This window comes from Balaenoptera ricei, chromosome 18 (assembly GCF_028023285.1).
Source record: "Balaenoptera ricei isolate mBalRic1 chromosome 18, mBalRic1.hap2, whole genome shotgun sequence".
NCBI lineage: Eukaryota > Metazoa > Chordata > Mammalia > Artiodactyla > Balaenopteridae > Balaenoptera > Balaenoptera ricei.
Genome location: NC_082656.1, coordinates 55085043 through 55104327, shown reverse-complemented (window position 1 = coordinate 55104327; position 19285 = coordinate 55085043). Strand labels below are relative to the sequence as shown.

Genomic DNA, 19285 nt, shown 5'->3' with positions numbered 1-19285 from the left:
ACAAACACACACACACACACACACACACACACACACACACACACACTGCAATTTCAAAATACCAGGAAGAAAAGATTCTAAAATATCCAGTGTATTTTAAGCAGAAAGATCAAAAATGAGAATGGTACAGGATTTCAACAGCAATCCTCAAGCTAAAATATAATGCAACACTGCCTTCTAAACTCTGCTGGAAGTGGTTTCTAAACTAGAATTCTACACGTAGCCCGAAGAACAATCAAGTGTAAGAGCAAAGGTATGATAAAGACATTTTCAGACATATGACGTTCTCACCACTGACCTCCCACATACCCTCTTTCCACTTCTACTCCTCACAAAGAGCAACAGGAGAATATACTCTGCTAAACTAGGGAAGATAAGGAAAAGGAAGTCTCTGCATTTAGGACACAAGCGATACAATGCAGAAGACAGGATGCGGAATTCCCAGGATGAGAGCAAAAGGAAGTCCCACCATGACAGCTGTGCACAGGCCTACAGAGAACAAGGTAAGACTGCAGTAAGAATAGAAGGCACTACCAGGAGGAATGGTTAAACTAAATAAATAAAAACCCTTGGTGGGTGTCTATGTCTAACCACACTGAGGATGTTTCATTTGGAGAGTCTAAGGGTAAATTAATGACAAGGATCAAGAAGATCAAGTGTCTTTTTACAATTAACTCAAGGAAAAGCAGAGTTAAATGAAAAAAGAAACATAATGATAAAATATTGCATGGCTTCGATGTAAGTCTTGCTATCATAATCCATACTGATGTATCCTAAAATTGGTAAAAAGCTACATGACGGAATAATGTGGAGAAAAAGTATAGCGGGGCGGGGTGGGGGGGAGTTAAAAATGAAACCTTCACCAACCAAAGTAGAAAGCCAACCGGTAATGATTAAAATTGATAACTCAGGCAATAGCCATATAAGCCTGGAATTTAAAAAGAGAGGGTAGACAAACAAAACCAGAACAAACAGCTTTTGTTAAGTAACTGCATCTGGGTAATAAAATGGGCATGAGAGAATGGGGTAGGAATTTGCCCTTTTCCTTATAATGTCTGTAAGACTAATGCTTGCTAAACTATAGATGTACTGCTTTATAAAACATGTTAAGTTTCAAAAATTTTTTTCATCCATTGAACAACCTATTCTAATCCATTACTTCTTATCTCATAATGGGATTATGGATTATGGATCTTTGGAACAAAAGCATTTAGTCTCACAGCAAAAGAGGATTTAGATTTATATACAAATTTAGTAAAAGACTAATTTTGAATTTGAAAAGCTAATTCTCTGCTCAAACTCTTTTATATGAAATTTAAATAAATTACACTATGAATAAAACTGCAATTCATGTCCTCATGACCTCACAATTTTGCTTTAGCCCCTTGCCAATGAAAGGAAAATAAGATAATAAGGCACTTAGTCTAAAATCTCAAAAGTAACCACCAACTATGATTATTTTTAAATTACATTATGTTACATCACGTTAAATTAACACAGCCTCTCCTCTATTTTTAAAACCAACCTTGTATGTAGATCTACCTTGTGTGCAAATGAACTATAAAGCAGGGGTCGGCAAACCTACGACGTGAGTGGCCCAAATCCAACCTGCCCCTGTTTTTATAATACCCACCAACTATGAATATTTTAACCATTTTCAAAAAAAGGTAAAAACCAAAATTAAAAATCAGAATATATTTCTTGACACATGAAAAAAAAGTCACATGAAATTCAAATCTCTGTCCACAGTTAAAGATTTACTGGAACACGGCCTTGTTCATTAATGTTTGTATCTATGGCTGCTTTCTAGTGATGGCAGAGATTGGATGGCCCACAAAGCCTAAAATATTTACTATCTGGTCCCTGTCATATTGTTGACCCTTGAACTAAAGGATTCTAATTCTGAATTTCATTTGAATTTTATTTTTATTTTATTTCAAATGAAACTGAGCAAAATTCATATATAAAAATATACATATAAAAAGTCCTTGAATCAGAGGTATTTGAATAAGGAACCTTACGGATGGCCTATACAACCTTTGAAAGAGAAAATAATGGTCCGCTTAGGGCCACTCAGGGAAATGGGACCAGAATCAAGACCAGAGTCTTGGCTCTGAGATGGCTGTCCTCTTAGACACGCATCTGTCACCAAAGTTTTAATCCTAGTATGCCTCTGTTCCTACTCCACTCTTCAACTTTCTATTACTACATCACTTATTTCATTTTAGTTAATATGCTAATGAAACATGCTAATTTTTAGTTTGGCCTTCCCCACATATTTAAAACAGAATTCTGTTCATATTTACTGTTGACTGTGCCAATAAAGCAGGATGGAATACTGGTTAAGGACAGTCTTTGGTGTCAGGGAGACGCAGGCCTTGGCTCTGCTTCCAAGGACCACTCTGCCCTCATAATCCTCTCAACTTCTCTAAACTTCACTTTTCTCACCTCTAAAAGTGAGTGTAGTACCTACCTCAGATGAGCAGTTAGAACACAATGAAAAATGTCAAGAACTTAATGTTCTGACTGTCAGAATTGAGAGCTCGAGAAATGTTACCTATTATACTTTGTCTTATCATGTCCAAATATTTTATAAGCATTCATTATCCTTGAAGAGTTTTACAGGCAGTGTTCTCAAACCTCAGTGTGCATAAGAATCACACTGGTGACCCTGTCAATGCAGATTCCCTTGGCGCTACTCTCGGCTACCCTGATTCTTTAATCTGGAGGGTTAAGATTAACCCTTAACCCCATTTTCAAGCTCAAGTGTGATTTGGATGCGAGTGATCCATGGAATAAAGTGCACCTAGATAATGAAACAGATACCAAGAGGTTAAGAGACAAGCAAAAGCCCAAATAATTACAGCCTTAAGTACTAGTCTACTTTATCAAAATAGCAAGGAGCTGAGTACTACTCATTCCTTTTGCTTTTTTTTTCCCCTGCTACAAATATCCTAATTATTTTTTTTACTTAAACTTATGTTGGGCTCCATAATTAAATGTTACATACAATATGAAGATTATCTCCTAGTTTGTAAAGGTTAGGACTTCCAGTTATACATCCAAATAAACATTTAGGGAACTCAAAAGGTCAGTGCCCAGGTCCCAGTGGAACCCCAGTTTACTATCTTGGAATTCAGCGACACAACCTTGTAACCATCCCCAGAGAATGTAAGACTGGCCCATTTTATGTACTGGTACATTCATAAACAGAAAGAAAAAAATAGAAAAATAATATGTATTCCTACAACACTAAAAGAAGCTGAAAATCTGGCTAAAAACAAGCACAAAACTAAATATATTCTATAGCGAGAAACCCTGATGTGTAAACATATGAAGTGAATCACATGTAACAGCTGCACCTCAGGGTAAGGTTTTTCAATTAAGTGTCTATTCCAAAACCAGCAACAAAACCGAGTGAACAGCGGCAGGAGTTTGAGGATGCCAGTGTACGGGGTCGCGGTTACCTTGCTCCAGTCTAAAGCACAGGGAACGCCTTGCTGCTTCCATCTCCGGAGTCGGATTATCTAGGACATGTCTACACCACTGCAAAGGGCTCAGGGATTTCTCTGATGACGGGAATGTCTTTGAAGAGCCAACGTATAACCTTAAAAAAAGAAATCTACATTATAGGGATTATATAGCTACACAGAGATTACCTCTCTTCTACTTGAGAAAACAACATGTATTTAACAGTTTCTATCAAAACAGAACTCACATTTGATTACTTCAAACACCAAAATCATTTTTAACAGATAAATATCCCCTGGTAGAATATGACACTTTCTGTAGCTCGGTGGCAAAGAGGACTTCAAAAAACTATGGAACAATGTCTCAGAGAGTCGGAGATCTGGGGCTCTTGCTACTGAACTGACCTGGGGCACCGTGATGATCTGATCAGCTCACTTATATTTCTAGAAGTGAACATTTTCATCTCTCTTTGACAACAGAATCTTATGTGAACTTGGGCTAATATACATAAACATGATGTGGCAAACAAGGCAAGTCTTATTTGCATTTAACAAAAATAAGTCTAAAAACAAAAGTCAGCTGTTTGATTCTCTCAACCCTTAAATAATCAGATATTTCCCCTGTCTTAAATCTATACGAAATTTGATATGTGCTTCTTTCTCATGAAAGCCAAACAGCTTTCAAAGATATGTTTTAGGAAGAGTTCACTTTCAGCATCTACGCCATTGCACAATAGTGGGCAGGATTCAAAATAACCACCCTGGGGCACTACAAGTCATAACAAAGGTTTTCTCTCATTGAGGTACTGTTTTAAGGTAGGTTTTAGAATATTTTCAGTGATAGGGTTATACAACAAGGTTTACCTTGAGAATTAACCAACAGTTGACAGAAAAAAGAAAGAAAATTATAATCACAGGCTCTAGTAACTGACCTTGCTATATAAAGCTTTGTTCTAATTACAAATCCCATTAAAGTAATACTACTTCAAGCAAAGTTACCATAATTCTAACGGGCAGGTGTGTTCTTGAACTAACAGACTTCATTATTCACTTGTACTGTTATCATCCAGTCCACCACCTATTCGAGTCATCTATCCCAGAGGGTCGGGGAATGTAGTATTTAGCAAATTATTCTTATGGTTCGGGGTTGGCAAGCTTTTTCTATAAGGGCCAGCTAGTAAATATATAGGCTTTGTGGCCACATAGTCTCTGTCATAACTACTCAACTCTGCCTCTGCAGCCCCAAAGTATCACCGACGATAAATAATAAGTACGGCTGTGTTCCTATAAACTTTATTTATAGATACTGAAAGTCGAATTTCCCATAATTTTCACGTGTCAAAATAGTATTCTTTTGATTTTTTCAATCATTTAACAATGTAAAAATCTAAGCTGATCAGCTACATAGACCAGGCAGTGGGCCCAATATGCCCACAGGACACAGTTTGCTGACTCCTGTCAGGAGATGAAGATTCTAAAATCTCTCTTTTAATCAACTTGACAGTAATCCTAATATATCATTCTTCCCTTAGAGTGTGGACCACCGTCCTGCCTTCATTGAGAGTATGTTGGTTAGTTAAAAATTCTTATTCCTAGGTCGCACCTTGGCCTACTGTGTCAAGATTATCACCTATCTATGTAGATCCTTCCCTTTTGCCCTTCCTTGCTGTCAGACCTCTACACTGTTACTGTGTAGCTCTCTCTAGACCCCCAAGTAAAGGTTAGTCTAAGCCAGTTGTTCTCAATCTTTGACGTATTAAAATCTCTCAGAGGATTTGTTAAAACACAAATTGCTAACACCTAATTGCGGGCAGCTCTAACCTACCTGATTCAGTAGGTTTGGGGTAAGACCAAAGAATGTGAATGTCTAACAGGTTCCCAGGTGATGCTGATACTGCCACGTGGAGACCACACCTTGAGAGGGACGCACTGTGCTGAGCCAATCGCGCCAGTTCCATTAATCCCACTTGCCCAATGACTGGTTTAGGCACAAGCCTTGGACAGAGTCCTAGACAATAAAAACTTGAGGGGAAATATTCTGATGGGCATGTGAGCAAGTTTCTCCTCATGTTTAAAGGGATCACAAAAGACCCAATTATATGTTGCCTACAACATGGGCACTTCAAATATAAACACATGGGTTAAAAGTAAAAGGACAGACCATTGCAAAGACAAATAAACAAAACCTACCCACAAAGAAAAGCCCAGGCCTAGAAGGTCTCACTACCAAATTCTACCAGATATTTAAAGAAGAATACCAAGTCTTCATGAATTCTTCCAAAAAAATAGAAGAGGAGAGAGCACATCCCAACATGGTCTATGAGACCAACATAGCTATGAACCCTGATACCCAAACCAGACACAGACATTACAAGGTAAGAAACTAAAAACCAACACCCCTCATGAACACAGAAGCATAAGGTCTAAATGTTTTAGCAAATTTGGTACAACCATATATAAAAGGGATACTTCGTCATTACCAAGTGAGGTTTATCCCAGGAATGAAAGGTTGCCTTAACATTCAAATACCAGTGTAACTTATCACATATACTAAAATAGAAACACCATATGATAATCTCAATATACAAAGAAAAAAAAACATATGACATCCATTCCTGATAAAAACTCTCAGCAAATTAAAAAAGGGAGGAAACATCCTCGATCTTATTAAAGGCATCTACAAAAAAGGATCCTTAACAGTGAAAGACTGAACACTTTTCCCCTATTATCAAGAGCAATACAAGGCCTGCAGGTTCTAGCTAGCACAATCAGGCAATAAAGAAAAACATTTGGATTGGAAAGAAACAAGTAAATCTGTCTTTATTCACAGACGACATGATCGTCTATGTAAAAAAATCGTCTGTGTAATAAAGGAATATATAAAAAAGATACTAGAATGAGTTTAGCAGCAAGACTGTAGGATACCAAATCAAAGTACAAAAGTATTTCTATATTAGCAACAACCAGTATTTTTGAAATTTCACTTCCCATTTACAACAGTATAAGAAAAACCATAAGATGCCTAAGGATAAATCTGACAAAAGATGTCAAAGACCCATACACTGAAAACTACAAAACATTCTGAGAGAAATTTAAAAAGAAACAGAGAAACGGACCATGTACATGGGTCAGAAAACCGAATATTGTTTAGATGTCAATTATCCCTAAATTGATGTATTTAACAAAATTCCAATCAAAATCTCAGCATGCTTTTTCTAGAATGTAAAAGCTAAAATTCATATGGAAATGCAAAGATCCTAGAATAGTCAAAACAATGAAGTTGGAGAGCTACTGCTAACTGATTAAGACTTATTCCAAAGCTACAGTAATAAAGACATTTAGGATGGCATGAAAATAAATAGATCAATGAAACAAAATAGATGGTCCAGGTACAGAAATACTAACATGTGGAATACTGATTTTTTTGACAAAGTACAGAGACAATTCAATGAAGAAAAGATAGTCTTTTGAACAAATGGTGCTGGAACAAATGGATACACATATACAGAAAGTGAACCTTGATCCACACTTTACACACTATCCAAAGTTAACTCAAAACAGATCACAAAAATATGAAACCTCAACTGTAAAACTTTCAGAAGAAACTACAGATGAAAAACTTTCTGTCCTTGGGTTGGCAATATTTCTTAGATACATTTTTTTAGACTGAAAGCATGATCCATAAAAGAAAAAAAATGTATCAATTGGGGGCTTCCCTGGTGGCGCAGTGGTTGAGAATCTGCCTGCTAATGCAGGGGACACGGGTTCGAGCCCTGGTCTGGGAAGATCCCACATGCCACGGAGCAACTGGGCCCGTGAGCCACAATTACTGAGCCTGCGCGTCTGGAGCCTGTGCTCCGCAACAAGAGAGGCCGCGATGGTGAGAGGCCCGCGCACCGCGATGAAGAGTGGTCCCCACTTGCCGCAACTAGAGAAAGCCCTCGCACAGAAACGAAGACTCAACACAGTCAGAAATAAATAAATAAATAAATAAAAGAACGTGAATTTCTTAAAAAAAAAAAAAAAATGTATCAATTGGACTTCATCGAAACTAAAAACCTTGCTCTTTGAAAGAGACTGTTAAGAGAATAAATGACAAACCATGGATTGGGAGAAAATATTTGCAAATCATTTACCTGATAAAGAAACTTATAAGTGGAATATATAAGAAATTCTTCAAACTTAATAAGCAACCCAGTTTTAAAAAACTGGTAATGGGGCTTCCCTGGTGGCGCAGTGGTCGAGAGTCCGCCTGCCAATGCAGGGGACACGGGTTCGAGCCCTGGTCTGGGAAGATCCCACATGCCGCGGAGCGACTGGGCCCGTGAGCCACAACTGCTGAGCCTGCGCATCTGGAGCCTGTGCTCCGCAACAAGAGAGGCCGCGATAGTGAGAGGCCCGCGCACCGCGATGAAGAGTGGCCCCCGCTCGCCGCAACTAGAGAAAGCCCTCGCACAGAAGCGAAGACCCAACACAGCCAAAAATAAATTAATTAATTAATTAATTAAAAAAAAAAAAAACTGGTAAAAGATTTAAACAGATAGTTCACCAAAGATGAGCTATGGATGGTAAACAGGTGTATGACAAGAGGCTAATCATTAGTCATTAGGGAAATGCAAGCTAGAACACCAGTGAGATACTATCACACAGCTGTTAGAATGCCTGAAGATAAGATTAGCCATAGCAAGCCTTCGTGAGGACATGTGCAACTGAAACTCCTAAACTGCCAGCAGAAACGTAAAATGCACAACCACTTTGGAAACGATTTTGGCAGCTTCTTTAAAAATTAACGTACACCTAACTTTCTGTTACAGCCACTCAAAAGTCATTAAGTATTTACCTGAAAGACACAAATGCCATGTGTCTATGCAAAGACTTATCTGTAATAGCCCGAAACTGAAAACAATCCAAATGTTCATGAAAAGAAGAATGGATAAAACAAATGATCGTTGTGTCCCTACAATCTAAAACCTTCACGATAAAAAGAAATGAACTACTGATTCACGTAACAACAGAGGTGGATTTCAAAATAATTATCTTGATTGAAAGAAGCCAGACCAAACCAAACAAATGAAAGAGTACCTACTATATGATTTCACTGATACAAAAGTATAGAAAACACAAACTAATCTAGATTGACAGAAAACAGATCAGTGGGTGCCTGAGTTGGAAGTAGGCAGGATCAGGACAGGAGGAGATACAAGGGGCCACAAGGAAGCTTAAAGCATTGGGCTCTCTCCACTATCTTGACTGTGATGATGGTTTTATGGGTTATACGTGGGCCCAAATCGATCAAATAGTACATTTTAAATATATGCAATTTATATCGCACTTATACCGTAATGAAGCTTTATGAAAAAGTCACAAGACAGTAAGCAACTGACTGCTTCCTGCCCTTCAGTGAGCCTGGAGCTGCCATCCACCAGGCAGCTGGATCACAGAAGCAAGTGCCACAGCCCTGACAGAAAGCAGCCGCAACACTAGGCAACTGTGCAACTTCCTTCTCTTTCAGCTTCTTTTAAATTAATACATTTTCCTCACTGTTTAATGCACACACAGGTTCATGCACTCTCTGAGCATCTGCTTGTTTGCAAACCTCTCTCAGCTCCCATGCGAAGCACTGCTCTGCCCATCACCTCCAGCATCCCACGGGACGACCGCTGCTTCCTCCTGCCGCTAGGAACCTCCACCAAGCAGCTTGCCTGGGGATTTCACACACTCCCACCAGTTTGGGGGTTTTTCTGGTAGAGCATTTTGCTTTCTGCTTGCAGGGAACCCCTCAGGAAGATGTCCTTAATCTCTTAGGGCCTGCGTAATATGGATCTCTCGTTTGACCACGCAGCCTCACAGCACATTCAAAAGCAGCTTCCCAGAAGTACATGTAATGGCTCTGGGACCCACTCTGCCATATTCACGTACAGGGACTTCTCTCTCTTCTCCTCCGCTGTCCTCCCATGCTATCTGCTACTGTGGCTCACCCCGACCCTGCAGTTCACAGAATATGGGGGTGATCATGCAACTGAAAGCAGGGAATTCAGCTGAAAGCCTGTGTGAGGAATAGGTGGGACCCCAGATCCCCTCCTCTACTCCACACTGCCCATCCCACCACACCTCCTCCGCCACAACCTAAGACCGGAGGCTTACTATTGACACGTGCGTAAGGCTGACCCGGAGAAGCTCTGACTTCAGGCACACAGAACGTAGCTGAAAGACAGATGAAGTACCCCCACTGAACCAGAGAGGTTGACCGAAAGTCTACTTGCTGAATGGTTAGCACCCTAGGCCCATCTTCCCCTTTACATTCCTAGAATCGACTGCCTTAACTCCTATCTCCCAGAAGGTTTATGTCTGGAGACACAGATGAACCCAAGAGAAGACCTAAAGATACTGAAACCTGAGCTGGCCACCCACCCAATCTCTGTTAAAGTCTACCAGCCAAAGAGTTCCACCCACGCAGAGCCTTAGATCAACTTCGATATCGCCTTTGGGTATGAACAGACAACCCACGACACCAGATATCTGGAATATTCCTTTTAAATAAAACCCTGAGACTAAAAGTATTGATAGAAGGGGAAAAAAGAACTGAGGAGGAAAAACAATGCAGGGAACAGATGAAAAATCCAAGACAATTGTAACTGATATCATCCGAGAGAAAATGTTGTATTCACAAGACAAAAACAGGATATTTAAAATGGAACAGCTTCTTCTTTCTTGGCAAATGAAACAATTAAACTGTTATAGAAGAAACAAAAAATCCAATAAGTGAGTTTGGAAGATCAAGTTGAAGAAGTCTCCCAGGAGCAACACATAGACAAAGATTAACAACCAGAGGAGAGGGATAAGAAAATTAAATGACTGTAATAGGCAGGCCTCCATCTCATTATTATAAGTTCTAAAACACCCATGAAAGTGAAGAGAAAGTTATTTTTTTTAAAGGCAAAAAATTTTCAAAAGTTGAAGGCAGGCCACCAGGTTCTAGAGGGAGGCACCCACAAATGCTCAGTGCAACAAATGAACAGACAGGCCCATACAAGGTACAATGTGACATTTAAGAACCCTAGGGATAAAGAAGAAACCTAAAGAGAAAGTCACAAAGGATTCAAAATACCCAAATCACAGTGCACTTCAATAGCTGTAAAACAATAAAAACTGGAAAAAAATGGAACAATGCCCTCAAACATGAGGAAAAATAACTGACTTAGACTTTTATACCCAGACCAACCATGAATCTTGTATGAGGATAGAATAAGGACATTTTCAAATACAGGATTTCAAAGTGTACTTCTCATGCATGTCCCCTTTCTCAGAAAGCTTCCTGAGGCTGCATCCCACCCACAAGAATAAATGAAATTCCAAGACAAAGGATTTATGAAATAGGAGATCCAATATTGGCAAGAAGCCCGAAGGAATTCCCATGATAACAGCATTGTGCATCCAGCCTAAGGAGCAACAGTGAAGACTGGAGCAATGGGATGAAGCATTCTAGAACGGATGGCAGTACAAAACAAATTTTTAAAAACAGATTTAAGAGATTATCAAATATGTTGACCTTCTTGAGAGATGTTATGGCTCCAGTATTTACAGAAATAATTAGTAATAAGGGATTAAAGAAAAGGGGGAAGAGAGAGGCCATTATTAACTCTTGGAGGAACAAAGAGATTAGAGAAAACAAATGTAACATACAATTAACAGGACTCAGCTAATAACAGTGATAACCATAACACAAGTCCATCATGATGATTTAAGAGAAAAGTTATAAAAACCATTATGAGAAGGGAAAGAAGATATGGTAGCTGGAGGATGAAGGGAAGAGGCCTTAGTCCTCATTTTCCAAAACAAGTCTATATCTGTTTAAGATCATGTAGTATAAAGACTGTTTAGAAATAAAGAACAAGGGCTTTCCTGGTGGCGCAGTGGTTGGGAGTCCGCCTGTCAATGCGGGGGACATGGGTTCGAGCCCTGGTCTGGGAAGATCCCACATGCCGCGGAGCAACTAGGCCCGTGAGCCACAACTACTGAGCCTGCGCGTCTGGAGCCTGTGCTCCGCAACAAGAGAGGCCGCGATAGTGAGAGGCCCGCGCACCGCGGTGAAGAGTGGCCCCCGCTTGCCACAGCTAGAGAAAGCCCTCGCACAGAAACGAAGACCCAACACAGCCAAAAATAAATAAATTAATTAATTAAAAGAAATAAAGAACAAAAGAAACTGCCAAAGGAGTATAAAGTAATATCTATGTGGAGGACTCAGAGGTAGGAAAGAGTTGGGAGAACCGCTGCTTTCTGTAATAAGCCTTGGTATAGAAGAGTTTTTGAACCATTTACATCCTACTTATCGTATTACCTTGATAGAACTTTAGAAGTACTACGCATATATGTGGAATTAAGATAGAAGGGATCATTTTTTTTTTTTTTTTTTTAGGGATCATTTTTAAAGTCAGTCTCCAAACAATATTCCCAGGATAGTTTTGAGCCTACTATTTCTCTGGCTAAGCCTAGAACTGGATTTAAATAGAGAAAAAGGGCAGTTAGTTATGAAGATCACGTAGCTACAAACTCCCTGAGTATAACATGTCTCCAAAATTAGATAAGCAAGGTAAAACCTGTATTTCTCCTAAATGGCTCTTATCTTCTAAAAAGTCGTAAAAATCACCTCGTTCACTGTCATTACAATGCCAGCAACATTTACAATATCCTAGTCTGCCATTGTTAATACACATACCTCCTACTAACTGCTCTTTCAACTTCTACCTTTCACTGACAGTATATTAGAATCTGGCAAGAATATTTGAAAAGCCTTAGTCTAAAACTTGAGAATCCTTCAAATAGTAGAAAAGCTATCATTTAAAATGTCACACTCTAATTTTCCTTCACTTCTCTTCAAAACTTCCAAAAGCACATGACTAGAAACTATTGTCCTTCTCACAGAATCTTTTTTTTTTTCATACACTTCATCTTCTGGACCCCCTGACTGCATACATGCACTAACACTGGGAGGTTGGAAATAACACAAAGTCCATCATAATAACCCTGAATGCTTCAAATGAAATATTTCAAAATGTCTAGAAAAATAGTCTTGGTTATTCTCAACGTTTGGTTCTAAAGTCATCCTTCTACAGATAATACAAAAATAAATGGTACAACAAAAATAATTACAATAAGTCCCCTACATATGAACGAGTTCCATTCCAAGAGCGCGTTCATAGGTCCAATTTGTTCGTAAGTCCAACAAAGTTAGCTTCGGTACCCAACTAACACAATCGGCTATATAGTACTGTACTGTAATAGCTTTATAATACTTTTCACACAAATAATACATAAAAAACAAACAAAAAATAAAGAAAACATTTGAAAAGTACCGTACAGTACCAGCTACATCACTGCTGCCTTTATGCCTGCTTCTGGACATCCTGGGCTTGACTGAAATAAAGATGCTGTACTACTGGACTCTATACAGTACTGTACAGTAAAGTACACAAAAGCACAACCACTTGTAGAGGATGCATGCACATGACAAGGTACACCAGACAAGTGAACTAACTTACGCGATTGGACATGTGAACATACATTCGCATCTTTGAAAGCTCACAACTTGAAGTTTCGTTTGTAGGGTACTTACTGTATATGTATATCATAGACCTGTCACTGAAAAGTAATATGAGTCAATTTTCAAACAAGCCATTTTGAGAGCCTTAAATCACCATAAGTTTTATTTTAAGGAAAGGTAAAACACCAGCACTGATTAGCACAATCAATCAATCTTAGTCAGCTTAGATTCACTAGCATGTGCGAGGGTCAAGCTGGTTAGCCCCTGCAAAAGAAACTTACCCCCAGTAAGCTATTTAAAAGGACACATTAAGTCTAAATTTTAGTTACTGAAGGTCCTATAGCAGACTCTTCCCCCTCCCTCCACATTTATATCTGAACTCTATTTCAGTGTCTCACTGCAGTGTTTCAAATTTACTCATTTGAAAGACCCATCAGCATAGACTTCAGTCAACTCCACTTGCTCCTAGAAAACACTGCGCATTTTCAATCAGCATTGTCAGAAAGTGAAGCACCCTCTGGTCTTTCCACTGAAAATCAATTATGCGAAAAGCAGCTTAGGTGGTCTAATTTAGCTGTGCCATATGTATAGTACAAGGTGTTCAACAGCTTTGATGAAAAATTGGCAATGACTTTGGCCAGCTGTCCAGGGTCTTGGTGTTACACATGGAAGATGAATATCTCATTCATTAAATTTTCCTTAATTTGTAGATATCACCATTTTCCCCTTGTATCATTAAGAAGTTTTCTCCTAGAGTGGCATGGACTAATATATACTACCAAATGGAAAATAGATAGCTAGTGGGAAGCAGCCGCATAGCACAGGGAAATCAGCTCGGTGCTGGTGCTTTGTGACCACCTAGAGGGGTGGGATAGGGAGGGTGGGAGGGAGGCATGGGAGGGAGGAGATATGGGGATATATGTATACATATAGCTGACTCACTTTGTTACAGAGCAGAAACTAACACACCATTGTAAAGCAATTATATTCCAATAAAGATGTTTAAAAAAAAAAAAAGAACTTTTCTCCTGTCTTTTCCAGTTGGGCAAGTTAAAATCCCTGCCACATCTCTTTTAAAAATAAACGCCTCCTTTAATAGCTGTATTTTATACCAGTTGGCATGTTTTAATCTTGGCATTATCTGAATATAGACTCGTCTTCTGGTTGAGGTGAGCAGGTCCTGATTTACCCCAGCACTACGCTATCTTCAGGGAGCCGTGCTCTTCTACCTGTTTTCTCCAAGTCCGTTTTGCTTTGAACAGTACAAATTGGAGTTATTCTAACTGTAGCCATAAGGCACAAATGCATTAGCTATTTCAACCCAGGACATATACACATAAAACTGAAATAAGTTTAATCAAGACACGTTTGTATTATAAGATACAATGTACTCTGATCCTGATTTTATATTCCACTGAACTTCATAAAAAATCATACTGAGTCAGTCCACTAAATTGACTTTATAACCTATTAATGGGTCACAACCATGCTTGGAGGAAAAAACACGAATGTTGCAAACACTTCTGAATCCATATAAATAAGTCTAAGTTTGAGTCAATTCTTTCAGTAAATAACTGAAGAAGTTTACGTAAGTTATTTCTCCTTGGCGCTTAACACTGAAATTAGGGAGCTGAAACAGGTCACAGAAAGGTCTAGTATGCAGTTAATGATTTAGTGCTCCCATTGCCACTTCATACCCATCTGATTCCCTCTCCTTGTACCCTGGTTCTTCTTAGCCTAGTGCTTCTCAGCCTGGTAACACTGGGACAGAGACGTTTAAAACACCCTTCTGTACAGACTGGCAAATCATCCAGTCACACCATGTCCCACATATGCATCAGGACTTTAGTGCTTTTGAACTTTTTTAATTTGCTCCTGATACTTGGTTTCTCCCCTGTACTTTCTGGCCTACGGTCTCCTGGAAAGCTAAGGCTGTCAAATTAGTAGTAAGATAATGGAAGAACTGATACAGCAGGATGTGAAGTTTACTATGGGATTATAATAACTGGACTTAAGAATGAAGGTTCTGAAACCAAAGTCAACTTTAATTTTCTGAGACATTGAATTTTAGCAGCACTGTGCTGAGATAACCAGATTGTATCAAGGCAAAATTACATACTTTAAATTCAACTAAGATAAATATTTGAAGATATAAGACAATTGTTTTGTTTCAAAGCTTTTCATCAAAACAAAAAGCAGAACACATCATTCTTCTTACATCACAGTTTTTTTTTTTTTTTTCAATAAACAGAAGAAACTTATAGGCTAAATAATTGTTTGGAAAAAAGGCCTATGAGACCTGACTGATCATTCATTAACTACTGAACTATCATCAAGCAAATACTCTTCTATTATTCACTTTTTTCTTTCACACATAACTCTTGAGCCAAGTGCTGTCCAGGCTGTACATTCTAAGATTGTATTAGTAAAAACAGACTTACATGAAAGAACTTCTAAAATATTCAACGATTAACCTACATTTGTGAACTTTCCTTCCTAAGGATCTGACATTTTAGCAGGAAGTGCTATTCTAAATAAATTATTAATTTTGTTTAACCCATTAGGATGAAATCATGATAAAAATGTATGAAAAATTGTAGGTGATACAGTTAAAGTAACATTATTAAGGACCAAGTTACTGTTAACGATGATGCAACTGTTACAGGGAAACAAAGATGTCCAAGATGTGTCCAATGAAAGGTAAGTGTAAAAAAACTGATGTGTATATATTTGCATACTGATTTGTATAACTATATTTTTACCTTGAAGGATCTACGGAAGGTTAACAGGGTTAACTCTGAGTCACAGTAGTAAATTGAGGACAAGAGGGAAGACTTTTGTGACTTTATATTCACTTCTGTGTTCTGTCTTTTACAATGAAAATGTGTAACTTATTTTAAAATATTTTAAAATAATTTAAAATAATCAGGTACATATTATCCACTTCAGTTGTTTCTTAATAAACAGGGAAGATAAAAATAAGTAGCCTTCCTGCAAACATATCAGGGAAGCCAAATGAAAAGCACTCTATTGATGATGGCACCAGGCAGGGACACGCGGTGTGCAGTGATGAAGGAACATCAGAAGGCTCTGCAAGCATTAACAACAAGTGGGTTTAGCTTTGAAAATTAAACCCTGTTGACTGTTGATGAACAAACAGGCCAAGTACTGCAATACAAATATATTTCAATGTGTAAAAATGCTCTGATAGAAAGTTTTCTATAAATCAGGTGACCTTACAAAAATTTTAAGTCCATCCCACTAAGATTAATGATCCCTCCCTGTTTTTCCACCTGGAATTCTAACCCTGGGTTTGTTTTGAGGAAGATACTGTATAAACAGTGTGCCATTTGTCTATAGAAACATCTGTAAAGTGTCAAGGCATTGATTTAGTCATTCACAGATATACTTGATGAGTGAAATTAATAGAACCTGCTGCAAATCAAACCTGGTTAGATTTGCTTCAAACCATCTGAAGTGCTACTAGGCTAATCTCACCAAGTTGGTGATTTTTTTTTAGTTATTTTAATGGTGTTTTAACAAAAAATAACTACAAAAGGAAAGCCTAAGATATCAAAATACTACCAATAGTTGGAGGATAACTAAATATGGTAGAAATCCATTTAATAAAAGAAAATATTACAACTATATTCACTGTGTATGTACTAGCACAAACCTAATACACCTATAAAATAGTAAGTGTATCATGATAAATTTTAAAGTGCTAATAGTTTTAAAGCACAGGATTGATCCTCATCCAAAATACAGCAAGTTTCCTTCTATTATTTAAGTACGTATCTCCAGAAAAGGCCAAGTGGGGACTAAATCAATCTAAAATAATTTGAAAGTGGCATAAGGGCTTACAGTTATTAGTAACAACCTAAGCACCATCAGGAGAGCATTTTCCGGTACCATATTCAGGCTGAATCTGAGATCACAACACAGCCTGGACTTTACAAAAATAAAGGTGCAGCTTCTAAAGAATGGCTTAAAGTTCCAGAAAGTGGCGAGTTGTTTTGATTTTTACAACCTGAGTTACCTGCCCAGTTGCCGAAAAGTACTAAGTAGAAGGATGACTATGCCTTATTATAGCTCCCTTTATTTTGATTCTCAGAATCAAACCAATTAGTGTACTTAACAGAGTTCTCAACATAAAAAAGTGCAAGAGAAAAGGACCACCACAGTTCCCAATGGGAAACCAGCAAGGTTCTCCATCTCCCACTCCCTCCTGAGCAATCACTCAACATAAACACAAAGAAAGTGAGGAAGACCCAGCTTGGAAAACAGGAAGAGGACCTAAGATTAAAAGAACTACAATTACTCTTCATGCTACTGCTAGGTCGAGGTGAATGCTGTTCATTCTCCCTGCGTGAACCTAAGTCCCACCTGATCTGAAGCTTCTATTCATCTGACCACATCACACTACCTCTAATGACTGAGGAAAACATGTGAACCAACCAAAAGAAGTCATGAAGTGACTGCTACCCCATGAGCAAGCACCATTAAAAACAAATAAAAGAATCAGAACCCCCCTCTCCCCCCAACCCCACAAGGTACTCATTGATGGAAAGCAGACAGAGCTAACCAGATTTCAACTGAATAAATGCTGCCAGCCTCAAGTTTTCTGCTAACCAACTTCAAGTTTCTAAAAAATAAAGACAAAGTTTCTCTAATCTCACTTTTCTTCAATCACCAGTTTTTTAAATTAAAGCCAGTTCCTTGGGTCCTAGGTAACAGAGTGCCTGCAAGCTGCTCACTCCGTTCCCCGAAAAGCTTTCATTGTTTTTTTTTTACGCCGTTACTGATGGGAAAGCCAGTGAGGTCAACACACTGGAAAAAGCGAGCCTGTTTCTGAAGAGAGAAGCTATCAAAGAAGATGCAGCGAATGAGGACAAACCACTGCACAACTCAAACAGTAAGAACGAATCTCTTAAGGAGAGATGCATCACTAGGCGGCTTGGGGTGCCGAGGAGGCAGGGACAGCACGCAAATCCTGTCCGGCCTTGGTTTGCGAGGACAACACGGTAACAGTCGCAGATGGAGGCCAACCCCTACCCATCCCCCGTCACTCCCAAAAAAGACTGACGAAAAAGAGCACGACCGAGCGACAAAAAGACAAGATAGCATGGATTTTGCAGTTAATGCTAACGAGGAGCTTGGCACCCAATCGTCAGCAAAGACGACAACACAAGGAGAGGAAAAGGACCAGTTCATCCCCACATGGGTCGGCCTGAGCTGTAACAAAATAGGTTTCCACCCTATTTTTCCACAGCCTCCTCTCATCGCCCGGCTCGGCACCTGCCAGGTCACCCCGTCTGGGGGCAGTGGCTGAGGTGCCCCTCTTCCTTCCAGCCCTCGCCCTCCCCGGGCGTCGCAGGCGAGGGTCCCGAGGGAGGGAGCGGAGCTCGGCAATACCAGGTGCAGTCGTCCTCGTCCCGCCAGGCGGCCACGCTCTCCAGGTCCAGCGGCTCCACCTCGTCCAGCAGCGTGGGGGGCGGCGAGGGCGGCGCGGCGGCGGCCCCGGGAGGTGTCCCCGCGCCCCCCGGCTCCGGGCCGCAGCCGCCCGCGCCGAAGAAGCCCGCCGCCGGCTTGAAGTAGACGAAGGGCGCCTCGGGGGGCTGCGCCAGGCTGCAGAGCAGGGAGGGCGCCGGGCCGGGCAGGCAGTAGGTCCCCGGGAACGCGGGGCCAGAGCCGCCGCTGCCGCCCCCGCCTCCGCCCCCAGCGCCCAACGCCAGCCCCAGCCCCAGTCCCCCCGAGGCGGCGGCAGCGGCGGCCGGGGGGCTCCGCGGAGCCAACGGGCTGCAGGCCCCGGCGGGGGGCGGCGCGGCGGGGGGCGGCGGCGGCAGCAGCAGCAGGTGCGGTGCGGCGGCCGCGCTGGCCGCCCGGCTCCGCAGCTGCTCGTTCTGCTTCTCCAGCTTGCGCACCAGCTCCTGCAGCTTCTTCACCTCCAGCTCCGCGTTCACCACCGGCCCGGAGCCCGCTCCGGAGCCGTCCCCCACCGAGGCGCATTTCACCTGCTCCGCCATCATCGTGGTCCCCGAGGACGCCGCGGCCGCCGAGGGGGGGCGGGGCGGGGTGCGCGCCGACGCGCCGGCTCCTCGGGCCGCGGGGAGGCTACGGTTCCTTCCCTGCCGCCCCGGCCCGGGGGCCGACTACGCTGGGGCAGAGGCCGAGGCGGCTGTTCGCATCAGCACCGAGACGCTGCCTCTCGCCGAGGCAGCCGCCGCCGCGCTGCTCTGCACATGCTCAGAGCCTCCCTCCAGTCCCTTGGGCG

The 19285-nt window shown here is 40.8% G+C and overlaps 1 protein-coding gene across 3 annotated transcripts in view; it reads right to left on the bottom strand.

Moving 5' to 3' along the window:
• SLAIN1 (SLAIN motif family member 1) overlaps window positions 1-19044 on the bottom strand; it is a 53498-nt gene extending 34454 nt beyond the window's left edge. For 2 of the 3 annotated variants that reach the window (XM_059902799.1, XM_059902797.1), the window contains exons 1-2: window positions 18427-19044; window positions 3468-3607 (exon numbers count right to left, since the gene is read on the bottom strand). In XM_059902799.1, the coding sequence (XP_059758782.1) occupies window positions 3468-3607; window positions 18427-19040 (754 nt within the window). In that variant the 5' untranslated portion in view covers window positions 19041-19044. The remainder of the gene's footprint in view (window positions 1-3467; window positions 3608-18426) is intronic. The other variant, XM_059902798.1, reaches the window with a different exon arrangement.
• Window positions 19045-19285: the final 241 nt, after the last annotated feature.